Below are 12,726 nucleotides of genomic sequence, written 5' to 3'. Positions count from 1 at the left end.
TTGTCATCACCACTTTTCTTTCCATTTCGTTACCAGAACTATCAATGATTATGATAAAGATAATCTCTTCTGGTCTTGTTTTTCTAATTTGTCAAATCATATAAGCCTTTATATGTTAAGCCCTAAATTCTTACTCTGTTTTCTTATCTCTTATGTAGCTCAATAATAATATTTAACAAGGTGTGTTAAACTAATAAATATTAGCCCATTGTCATTTTGAGTTTGATTTCTAGACTTTTTCCCCTTAAATACAATGAGCAAGAGGGCAAAATAGTTTAATTAAACTGTGCAACTAAAATCAAAATCTATTTTATTTAATGTGCTAAAACAAATACAGTTTTACATATAGACATTTAATATATCTTTAAATCAGGACTTGGATTAGCCAGACTTTATTTTATAGGATTTTAGGAGGAAAAATTCTAATTTAAATTTTTTACCTTTTGATTACATTGTAATTTTTCCTTTTTTTATTAATGACATAAAACTTGCATGTTATTACCAATTTTAGGGAGCTAGAGTATTTTTTTAAAGATGTCTTTTTAATGGTTAGTTGGTACGTGTTTAGTTGAGAAAGGTTAAAGTATACAGGGATTGAGTACTTGGATTCAGAACACTCAGGAAACTATATGAGACCAGAGACTAGATTTTATAGACTAGACTTTTTTTGAGTGTACTTCATAAAGCAGTTTGTTTCCTAATAATAATCTTTTATGAGTAATTTGTTGCTCCTTCAGAAGACTTTTTTTCTTTCTGATGCTAGATTTTGTTTCTTATGGTATTAGGTGATACAAGATTTGGAGACTTTTTGATCTTCGGGAATTAAGACTTATGAAAATGTCAAATGCAAAATTCTTGCTTCACTTTAACGTTCTTGTTGTTACTTAAGATCTAAAAAAAACCCTACTGCTTTGTAGTCCACAATGAACTTATGTATATAGGCTTTGAACATCAATGGTTTAGAGACAACTAGGCATCATGTGCTTCCTGATGGAGGAACACAATGCCATTATCAAGTAGTCTTGCTAAAAAATGAACGTGAATATGATCAAGTCTCTAGACCTGATTCCTAATGTGCAGGATTTAGGAGAGAGGGGAACCTGTTAATTGACATCAGAATGATAAAATTATCAAAATCTAAACTGTGGAAAAACACTACACACACAAACACAAAACAGTTGCTTCACCAGATTACAAAGGAAAAGAAAAAGAGAGGGGAAATATAAGAGTAAAAGATACTTAAATGACTTATCAACCAAAGAGTTTTAACTTTTTAGAGATACATACTAAGGTATTTACATATACATGTAAAAATTTGCTTTGATATTAGTGGAAATAATTATGATAGATAGGAGTAATTTTGGCACAATTTTAGAGTCATATAAAGTAATACAGGGTTTAGTGCAAGATCTACCAAACATTTGTGAATGTTCTGTATTTAAGAAAGAATAATTTGAGGAAAAGCTTTCTTTTCAATGTGGGATTTAATAATGTGTATGTGCATTATGTATACACATATACTTGCATAAACAGATATATTTGAAATTATAGGGCTTCCTTGGTGGCGCAGTGGTTAAGAATCCGCCTGCCAATGCAGGGGACACAGGTTTGAGCCCTGGTCCGGGAAGATCGCACATGCCGCGGAGCAACTAAGCCATATGCCACAACTACTGAGCCTGTGCACTAGAGCCTGCGAGCTACAACTACTGAGCTTGCATGCCACAGTTATGGAAGCCCGCATGCCTAGAGCCCACGCTCCACAACAAGAGAAGGCACCGCAATGAGAAGCCTGCGTGCCACAATGAAGGAGTAGCCCCCACTCGCCTGAGCTAGAGAAAGTCCGCACGCTGCAACAAAGACTCAACGCAGCCAAAAATAATAATAAATAAAATAAAATAAATAAATGTATATATAACAAAAAAGAAAGTATACTATTTATAGGAAAAATTTTGTCATTCCAGTTCTTGTATTTGAGCCAAATGTGTACTGTTTAAACATCCTCCTTAAAAGTACATAGTTCTCACAGGAGATTGACCTAGTTTAATATAGAGGTTCCAAAGCATTCTTACATATATAGTATATCAAAAACTTTGTTAAAATAGTCTGGTTCTGCTTTGAATTATCCTGTATAAATTGTTTTTTCTTTTAATTAGAGAAATAAATATAAATTAAGTGCAGGTTAAACACTTATCTGTCTCTCTTATTTTAAAGATTACTCTGTGACTTTATATTTTATCAGGTTTAATGATATCCATGTACCAATTCGCCTGGAATGTGTGAAATTTGCTAGCCATTGTCTCATGAACCATCCTGATTTAGCAAAGGACTTAACAGGTACTGTATACCCATAATGGCAAATATTCCTAGATGCTCTTTGGTGAAAAAAATTGGTTTTATATATAGGAAAAAAACCCCTTTTTATTTTTGGTTGTTTTTTGTGATTATTGTCAGTGAAGTCTTCTTGTTTCAGTTCATCATCGTGGTGAAGCTACAATTTTTATCTCCTAGTACCTACATAGGCTAGAAGCACTTACATAAAAAGTAGCGTTATCAGAGACAATATTGGTTTCTTAATTTAAGAACAATTCTAAAAGTATTTCAGGCATTTGGATTTGAACAGGTCTTGACTTTGCATAGATTATGGGACTTCAGTCGTCTTTAATATTTTGAGAACTTAGGTGAGAGTCGTTAATTTATGAACTAATTTAACCATGCTTAATGGAGGTAACTTTTCTGAAATCTGTATATTGATGAGGTATTTCAGAACTTTGCATTTTTATAGTAATGAGAATACTGTGTATCTGACTGTTGCTGCTCTGTTAAGGTTTTTAAAGTTATGAAATAGTTCAGAGAATACGGATGAATACGGCAGCCACTGTCTTCCTCAGAAATGTTGGCATTTTGCTGTATTAGCTTAGGAGGTTAAAAAAAGAAAGTAAATTGTAGATACAGTTGAAATGCTGTTCACAAACTCCTCTCATTCCTACTTCTGTAGAGGGTAACCTGTCTATTAAATTTGTTCTGCATTCTGTTCATGTTTTTCTATCTACGTCACATGTGTATCTGTACATAAGTTATACATAGTATTCTTATGTTATTTGAAAATTTTATTGAAATAATTTGAATTTGATATAGTTGAACTTATTCCTACTATCTTACTTTGTGTTTTCTATTTTACATACCTATTCTTTGCTTCTTTTATTTCTATTTTTCTTCTCTTCTGCTCAGCTGATTACTTTTCTTCTCATTTTTCCTTTTTTTATCCATATGGGCTTGGAAGTTAACATTCTCCTTCATGCTTTTACTGCATAGTTGATTAATAAAGTCTGAAGTTTATCAGAACACTAGCTTCTTTCTGAGCAATCAAGGACCCTTGAATGGTTTACCTCTGAGCACTGTCTTCCCATCTTTCATATTATTGCTTGTTATTATTTAGTTATTTAGTCTTTTTAAAATTTTACCAACTTGTAGTACATTTTAAACTGCTTTTTATGGGAGATATCCTGCTTGGAGAACCCTCTGTCTACCTACTGACACCTGAACTTGGACTGCTCGCTGTGTGTGAGCTTCTGCTTTATAGCATTCATCTTAAGATGATCCATTCTTCCTCTCTCTTTTGCCTTCCCCCTCTCCTTCCCTTCTTTTCTCCCCCCTTTTCTTCTGTGTGACCCTGAGCGTGTGTGTGTGTGTGTGTGCGTGCGTGCATGTGTGTGTCTGTGTATGTCTGTCTGTTTCTTCCTTTTCTCTTCCTCCTTCTCTTTTATCCTGGATGTTTCTTTTACTCTGGAGTATCCTTTTCTTGTGTTATGGGTGCAGTATTCTCTGAGAATATTAATGATAGTATTTTGGAGTTTTCTTTTTCTTAAAAATGTCTGTTTCACCCACTTGTTTTTCCCACTTTTTATTTGCTTTTGTCTGTATTTTCCATGTTAGAGGCTTTCCTCAAATGCTTGGCAATCCATGGCTGTCGGCTTTTATTAAGAGTGGGGGACTAAATTAAAAGCTGTTCAGAAAGCCCTGAGCGTATGGATGGGATTGTTGACTCTGAACTTCACTGTAGGGTGATCAGGGTGGGTTGTTTGTTGGAAAACCTTTAGTTTAGATACTTTCTCTTTGGCTATTCATATTCCCCAGAAAAGAGTATCCTACCAGGAGTTTAATTTTAATTGCTTGTGTCTTTGGGACACCGTATTATTACTTTATTTTTTATTATAGAGTAGTATTTCATTGTATGAATACACCATAATTTGCTTCTATCCATTTTTTTTTTCTTTTGATGGATATCTGGGTTGTTTTTGGTCTGGGGCGATGATGATTAAGATTACAGTGAGTATTCTTGTATAAGTGTTTCTGTGGATTTATGTTTTTATTTCTCTTTGGAACTACTTAGGAGTAAAATTGCTGGTCATAGGGTAAATGTATGTTTAACTTTATAAGAAATGACCAAGTTCTTCATAGTAGTTGTACTATTTCCCACTCACACCAGAAATGTTTGAGGGTGCAGTTGTTCAGCATCCTTGCCAGCATTTTGTATTGTCAGTCTTTTTGGTTTTAGCCATTCTCATAGGTCTTAATGTTTGTTGTGATTTTAATTTGCATTCTCCTGATGACTAATGAGATTAGCCATCTTTTTATGTGCATATTGATATATATGTTCTTTTATGAAGTATCTGTTTAAATTTTAAACCCATCCTTTTTTAATTGGCTTGTTCGTTGTTTTTTTTTTTTTTTCTTGTTGATCTGTAGTAGTTCTGTACATAGTCTGTATCTTTTTAAAGTATTTTTTCCATAGTCAGAACTTCAATGCATTGTTTACTCTTGGCTAAATAATAGATATTTTGTTCTTTTATAGCTGTCTGAAATATACTTTAGATGTGAATAATTTCACCAATAACCTTTTTAGTCCTTATCATTGTTTTGAATGTTTTGCTTTATCAAAGGATAGTGTACAGTTTCATTTTTTATGAAACATTTATCTTGTTATGTATTTCCTAGTCTCTAGCCTCCTGGCACATATTAATTTTTAGAGTTGGCTAAAAGACAGATTTGAAAAATCTAGGGGTCTAACTATTAATGCAGATTTTCAACCACTCCATTCCATGTTTTCAGCTGCTGTCTTCATCTCTGCCTTTCTCATTGCTTGGTGCCTTGAATTTCAGGGTTCTTCTACCCTGGAAATGAGCTTGTCATGACTTTTCTTTCCCTTTTAGATTTCATCCTTCTCCTTTGTCCCTGGGCATTTACCAGTAATCCATCTGCCAAAATTTTGGTGAGAAATCTCTTCTGCTATGATCTCTTCTCTTGTTACTTGTCCCTTTTAAAAGACATTTTCTTAGGGTTTCAGGAGTGAGCTGAAATAAATATGTTAAAAACATACATTTATCTTCTTTTCTCCATAGTGTGTTTATGAGCTTCATCCTGTGCCTTCAGCCAAGTTTTGAGGGACGTAGCCATATTGGGAAGAGTATTGTTAGATACTGCATCATGCTGACTGTTGAGAATTTCTTCCTTGTCCTGTTTTCTCTTCCTCTGCACAGTTAATATCTATAAGTCAATAGCTCTTGTATATACCTGTTTAATATGAATGATTTGTTTTAGTGAAATGAGGATGCATCTGAAAATTGATGGTGTGTCATTGGTTTTTCCATTTTTTAGTGGCACCTGAAATAATAATACGTATTGCATTTGAAACAAGTACAGCGAAAGATAAAACTCCTGTCTTTATCTTGATGGGTAAATGAATTTGAGATATATTTAGCATGGGGCATTTGAAATCAATACTAAAAATAACCTTTTCTGTGATACATAAAATAATATTTCCATTTCTTCAGAAGTTTTTTAGCGACATGTTGTCTTAAACACTTTTTGAAATAGTTCCTGTTAGTAGAGGATGCTCAAGGTGGAGGGGCTTAGGACCTGGGCATTGATTTTATGAGCTTTTGCATTATATTGTTAACTGTTAATTTATTGAGACGTAAATCCATTCACAATCATAAGCACTGTTTGTTTATAGACATGGCTATGTATGTTACTCCAGATCCAAACAATGAAATTTTATCTTACTGATCATATAATTAAAAAGCTGAATAATAATTTATGTTCACTTGTGGTACCTCTTCTTTAAACCTAATATATCATTACTGAAGATTGTTAATTTTTTCTTTCAGCTTTCTCAGTGCCAGATCTGAACTTCCATGTTTTTGACTTTAAGATTCTCCTCCAGTCACTCGTAATTGTTAAATGTTTCATTTCTTCTGTCTTCCCTTTGGCCTTTCTTTTAGTTCAGTTAAACAGAATTGCCTTACGGTCTTTCCTGTAATCCTATTTCTCGGCTGCCATTACCTTAATTTTACTCTTTCAATAACCTCACTAAGGGTTTACCTAGTTAAGGGATAGAAACTTGAATTCTCTAGCCTTTTCCCATTAGAACCACTTGACTTGAATATTTTAACCATTTAAAAGACAAAAGTGAAATATTTAAATTGATACACTTCTTGGTTCATTTATATGGTTTGTTGAATTAATGAGTTTAGGAACTCCTTAGTTAACTACCCTGTCCCACAAATGGGGAGGGGGTTTACTACTCAGTTGCATGTAAACTACTGTATTTTGCCTGAAGGACTGACCTTCTTTCCTTCTTCCTTCTCTTTCTCCCTTTCTCTCTTACCTACTCCTAATGATTTTGAAATATTGAACCTTCTACTTAGGTTTTGTTTTTGTTGTGGTTTACTTTCAAAGATCTTATGCAATCTTTTAGAACATTTTAGTTGTCACAGTTTCATTTTAATCAAATAAAATTTTATCTTTCAGAGTATCTTAAAGTGAGGTCCCATGACCCTGAGGAAGCTATTAGACATGATGTTATTGTGTCTATAGTTACAGCTGCTAAAAAGGATATTCTTCTGGTCAATGATCACTTACTTAATTTTGTGAGAGAGAGAACATTAGACAAACGGGTAAGTAGGGTTAATAATTATTAGTAGGTTTGCATTTTGAATACTTGAAGTTTAATAGTATTTCATTTGAAAATATTGAGATTTAAATGTAATTAGCCCTTTTGGGGGGGAGGCATTTTAATATCTAAAATAATGTTTATGAGAAGATTTTACTTTTTGTTACATTAAATTTTATTAGTTTTTCTTTATTAGTATTATTTGTTCTCATCCTCAAAATGGGCCAGCTCTAAATGGTAGAGTAATCAGATGTTTAACCTGTACACTAATTTTAGTCAGTGACTTTTGAAAAGGCCTCTGAACACAACTTCTCTTTTCTCTTTTTCCTTTCATTGAGTATCAGTTCATAGTCCTCTAGCTGATTGTATTATAATTTCTATGGAATAGAAAATACAAAATGTTTTCTTTTTTCTTTTAATTAATTAATTAATTTATGGCTGCGTTGGGTCTTTGTTGCTACATGCAGGCTTTCTCTAGTTGTGGCGAGCAGGGGCTACTCTTTGTTGTGGTGTGCAGGCTTCTCATTGCAGCGGCTTCTCTTGTTGTGGAGCACGGGCTGTAGGAGCGTGGGCTTCAGTAGTTGTGGCACACGGGCTCAGTTGCATGTGGGATCTTCCTGGACCAGGGATCGAACCTGTGTCCCCTGCATTGGTAGGCGGATTCTTAACCACTGCGCCACCAGGGAAGTCCCAGAAATGTTTTCAACATGGCAAAGCTAACCCCAGCAGAGCAGCATGCTTCGAGCCTATCTCCCATGATCCCAAACCTTCCTTCTAGAGCACTGAACAGCTCCACTCTTTAGTTAGTGGCTTCTGAAGAGGGCAGTGTCTCTTACATTTGTATTTCATGTTGCCTGGAATGTATTAGGCACTCAGTAAGTGTTTCAGTGAATATTTATTCTCCCCTCCTCCCCATTGCCTTTCCTTGATGGCATGGATTTTACAGACTTAGACTTAAGAGTAATTTTGGTGAAGGATGAAAATCTTTGGTGTATTTAGGGGTTAATAAGCAAAGAAAGTGGGAGGCCTTTTGGTAGATATGAATAGCTCTAACTAGGTAAAAACTTCACAACATTTTGAAAGTCACTTGTATGGTCGATTGTGCTATCTCCATCATTTAATTCTCTCTTTGGTCATGTGGGTTGTGGATGGAGAATACATGGACAGGAATTGCATGGTTTTCCCTCCAAATCTATAGGTATTCAGAGCAACTTATTTTAGTTGATAAATTTAGACTTGTTGTTATTGAATATTTCAGTAGGGTATTAAACAATGAAAAGGCCAAAAGCTATAAAGAAGGAAAAGGAGGTTTGCATCATGGTAGGATAACAGCCTTCTAAGTGTTCAAGTAAACTTTTTCATAGTTACACTTAGAATTTAACCTAAGTATTTGTGTATTATTGGGATTATAATTCATGTATGTTTTTGATCATCATGTTGTGTTCATCATAGGACTGCTTGGTTTATTCATATAAATATTAATTGAGTACCAAAAAATAATTAAATATATTTATGTTACTGGCAGTATTAGAATATGCTCTGTATCTTTAAATTTTCCCTGAAGTAGCACTTTCGGGAATTAGAGATAAGATAGGGAATTGGAGATAAAGTTTTTACAAATATATTGAATTCTTATTTTATGAGTAAAGCTTTTAATTTTTTTTTTTTTATAGCTACTTTATTTATTTATTTATTTTTTTTGGCTGTGTTGGGTCTTCGGTTCGTGCGAGGGCTTTCTCTGGTTACGGCAAGTGGGGGCCACTCTTCATCGCGGTGCGGGGACCGCTCTTCATCGCGATGCGCGGGCCTTTCACTGTCGCGGCCCCTCCCGTTGCGGGGCACAGGCTCCAGACGCGCAGGCTCAGTAGTTGTGGCTCACGGGCCCAGCTGCTCCGTGGCATGTGGGATCTTCCCAGACCAGGGCTCGAACCCGTGTCCCCTGCATTAGCAGGCAGATTCTCAACCACTGCGCCACCAGGGAAGCCCTATGAGTAAAGCTTTTGAAGTCTTTTATTTCAGTATGTATGCAGTGGATGGATGAAATAAGGACTATTATTTACCGTAATTAATTGAAAGAGAAACCAAGAGAAAAATGTTGCTGTGAGTGACAGACTGCAAAGGAAAAATTAATAATCTTCGCAGATTCATGAAGTTCTAAATATTACTTACATCCTACTGATTATAGTGCTGTGTTTATGTAAAATTTAAGATTAAACTCATACCAAGATAATTAATGTTAGGTATACTATAACAGATATGTATTTATTTTACAAAATAGTTGAATACATTTATACCTGAACGTCTTTGCCAGATATACAAAATGAACCACTGATGTGTCTTTGCATTCAGCATCTGATAAAGCCATTGTCATGTATACCTTTAATACAGATATGCTTAATATAGACCATAATTTGGAAAAAAATCTATAAGGAATAGCTCACAGTTTATCCACTTAATTGTATTTGCCTTTTACAATTTGGTAGTGTGCTTTCCCTCACTCATTCTAAGTGACATTATGTAGATTGTGATTGAATTTTGTTTTTTAGGGATTGGTAATGGGTTTAAGATATCAAAGCATTAAAATTCTTTATACATGTTAATAGATGTCTGTGCTTGACATAGTAGATATATTAAAATGATAGTTGTGTTTTTTCATACAGTCATTACAGATTGACATCCAGGAACTGAGGTATGATGAAAATAAATTGTGTAAAGTAAATTAAAAAACTGGGAAACTAGACTTCACTGAATTAATATAACGGAGGCATTTTTAAATTACAAGAAAAATTTTTGTTTTCTTTTTTTAAGTGGAGAGTGCGCAAAGAAGCCATGATGGGACTTGCCCAGATCTATAAGAAATATGCTTTACAATCAGCAGCTGGGAAAGATGCTGCAAAACAGATTTCATGGATCAAAGACAAATTGCTACATATATATTATCAAAATAGTATTGATGATAGGTAAGTTAAAGACACCACATGTAAAATGTTTGGTGCTTTTGGTATTATATAACTGTTGTTGAGCTGTTGTTTTAGGCTAACTATTTTCTTTATAACTTTAAACTCCCTCCTCAGTTTTTACTGCAAATTAAAGGTAGTGAGTGACTAGTTGCTTTCCCACCAAAGCCATAAATGAAATAGTAATGTACATATAACTTTAGGGATGGATACGTCTTTTATGGTCATTTTCGTATACTATGTTTTAACAGAGTACTATTTGAAAGTAGGAGTGTATGTAATTATGATTTAAATTTTGTTTCATAGGTAATTGTGTTATAAGGATTCACATTCATTTTTTCAAATAAAATTAAAATAAATATACACCCTTTGGATTTAGACATTTTAAATAAAAACAATTCCTACTCAAGGCTAAAAATAATAGTTTATAAATTTATATAAAAACACATTATCTGAATATAATCTTTGTATTTTTCTATTCCAGTGTGTAAGGTTAGATCTTGTATGGAACCTAGCAATTTAGTAGTTAGTAGAACTGTAAATTCTGCTTGCAGTCTGCATTGATTTGATGAATTTGAGGTCCAAATGATCTTGCTTATTAACAAGTGAGAATGAGAAAATTAAGAACCAGTAGGACATCTTACAATTTTAAGAGGTATGGGAAGTAGAAACTGAGTATCTTAGGTTGATATTATCTAAGAGACTTTATAGTTACTATTTTTAGAAAATTGACGTTTTTAAGCTTTTTGAGTGTGTGGCATCAGTGCACAGAGATTTGCGTTATGGTTTCATAGCCCACCCCCCACCGTTTAATTTTTCTTTTTTTTCTTTCCTTTTCTTTTTTTTCTTTTTTTCTTTTTTTACTTCTATCTAGGTCTCTTTTCATGATGATCACTACGAAAAGTCAAGAATCTTAAACATTTCTTTATGATTAACTTACAGATGATTAGAATTAGTCACTTGGAAGGTTCTGGTGTAGTTTTTTAACCCTTTATTATTTAGCCAATGAAGTTGAGTCCCTGGTATATAGCTTGCCCAAGGTCATGCAGAAGTAGTTAATCTTAGTTAGGTATAGGACTGATTCCAGTACATCCAGCTAAAATTTTTTCTTTGGCTCTTCTTCTTATAGAAAGAAATCTTTGATTTGGAAATCTCATCTCTACTCAGAAGGAAGAAGCTCTTTTATATGCGTTCTTTATGTGTTTCGGAAATTTACATACATACTTAATACCTACATTTAAAGAAATTAATACAGTACTTTATGTTTTTTCGTAGATTGCTTGTTGAACGGATCTTTGCTCAATACATGGTCCCCCACAATTTGGAAACTACAGAACGGATGAAATGCTTATATTATTTGTATGCCACACTGGATTTAAATGCTGTGAAGTATGTTTCAAATGTTAAACTCTGTTCTTTCCATCTTTTGCAGTATGTTGGATTTTATGGAAAAGAAAACAACTGTATTTTTATAGCTACTTTATTTATTTATTTCTTTTTATTTTTGGCTGTGTTGGGTCTTCGGTTCGTGCGAGGGCTTCCTCTAGTTACGGCAAGTGGGGGCCACTCTTCATCGCGGTGCAGGGACCGCTCTTCATCGCGGTGCGCGGGCCTTTCACTATCGCGGCCCCTCCCGTTGCGGGGCACAGGCTCCAGACGCGCAGGCTCAGTAGTTGTGGCTCACGGGCCCAGCTGCTCCGTGGCATGTGGGATCTTCCCAGACCAGGGCTCGAACCCGTGTCCCCTGCATTAGCAGGCAGATTCTCAACCACTGCGCCACCAGGGAAGCCCCTGTATTTTTAAATGTCAACAATTTATATAATGCAAACATTGTTTAAATGGTCAGACACAATAAAATACTTGGATATTTTTTCAGAAAGTACTGCTATTAACATGAGATTAACAAGGATTTTTGTAACTAATTAAAAAACAGAGCTGATTGACATGGAATCTTTTAGGATTTAGTTTTTCTCTCTCCAGATTTTCATATTGTTGTCTCAAGAAATGCTGATGTACCTTTTGTTTTTGTTTGTATTCCTTAAGGCATTAGACAGGTCCATATTGTGAAATTAGTACTTTCTTATTGTCACCTGATACTGATTTGAATTGTAGTGCAGTAGGATACATAGTTTTGTGCTGCGTAGCCTCAACATGGTGTTACAGTTTGACGTAAAGGTAAGCACAAATACATTTTTGTGACCATGTTTCATTCAAGAAGTGCTTTTGTATGGCTTTGTAGGGAATTGGCATTTTGGACATGGGAGAGGCATTGCTAATTGAATCGTACTGAGGCTTAGGAAATTGAGGCCTAGAGATGGATATGCTCTAAGTTTCAGAAAGTTTAGATCATCAGTATTCCAGTGAATGTGTAACTTAATCCCCAGCTAATGGGGATTAAATATTCAGAAATTAGAAGTCTAAGGAGCTGTATATAATTTTCATTCCTACCACAGCTTAATGGGACTTTTAACTGCACTTCCCACATGGAAATTATTATATATGCTATTTATATCTTTCATAAAAATGTTGAGAAAAAGGGTTGTAGGGGGAGAAATGTACATTTCTTGATATCCACTGTACTTCAGGCACAGGAATATGTGTTAACTGTGGCTTCTTTTCTGCTACAATTGGCAGAGTTGAGTAGTTTCAACAGGGACCTTATGACCCACAAAGCTTATAATATTTAGTTTCTGGCCTTTTATAGAAAAAGCTTGGCAACTCCCAGTATAAATGATTTTTTTTCTGTTTTACACATGATGAGCTGAATCCCACAGAGATCAATGAACTTGCACAAAATTACACAAGTAATAAGAGACA

General features: G+C 34.5%; 1 protein-coding gene across 6 annotated transcripts in view; it reads left to right on the top strand.

Annotated features, from left to right (window-relative positions):
• The window catches only part of PDS5B (PDS5 cohesin associated factor B), a 201,005-nt gene that overhangs the window by 97,672 nt on the left and 90,607 nt on the right, over positions 1-12,726 (top strand). For all 6 annotated transcript variants that reach the window (XM_057532904.1, XM_057532903.1, XM_057532905.1 and 3 more), the window contains exons 10-13: positions 2,240-2,334; positions 6,811-6,956; positions 9,761-9,912; positions 11,185-11,298. In XM_057532904.1, coding sequence (XP_057388887.1) covers positions 2,240-2,334; positions 6,811-6,956; positions 9,761-9,912; positions 11,185-11,298 — 507 coding nt within the window. The remainder of the gene's footprint in view (positions 1-2,239; positions 2,335-6,810; positions 6,957-9,760; positions 9,913-11,184; positions 11,299-12,726) is intronic.

This window comes from Balaenoptera acutorostrata, chromosome 18 (genome assembly GCF_949987535.1).
Source record: "Balaenoptera acutorostrata chromosome 18, mBalAcu1.1, whole genome shotgun sequence".
Classification (NCBI taxonomy): domain Eukaryota; kingdom Metazoa; phylum Chordata; class Mammalia; order Artiodactyla; family Balaenopteridae; genus Balaenoptera; species Balaenoptera acutorostrata.
The sequence above is the reverse complement of the archived record's forward strand: the minus strand, read 5'-3'. Positions and strand labels throughout refer to the sequence as shown.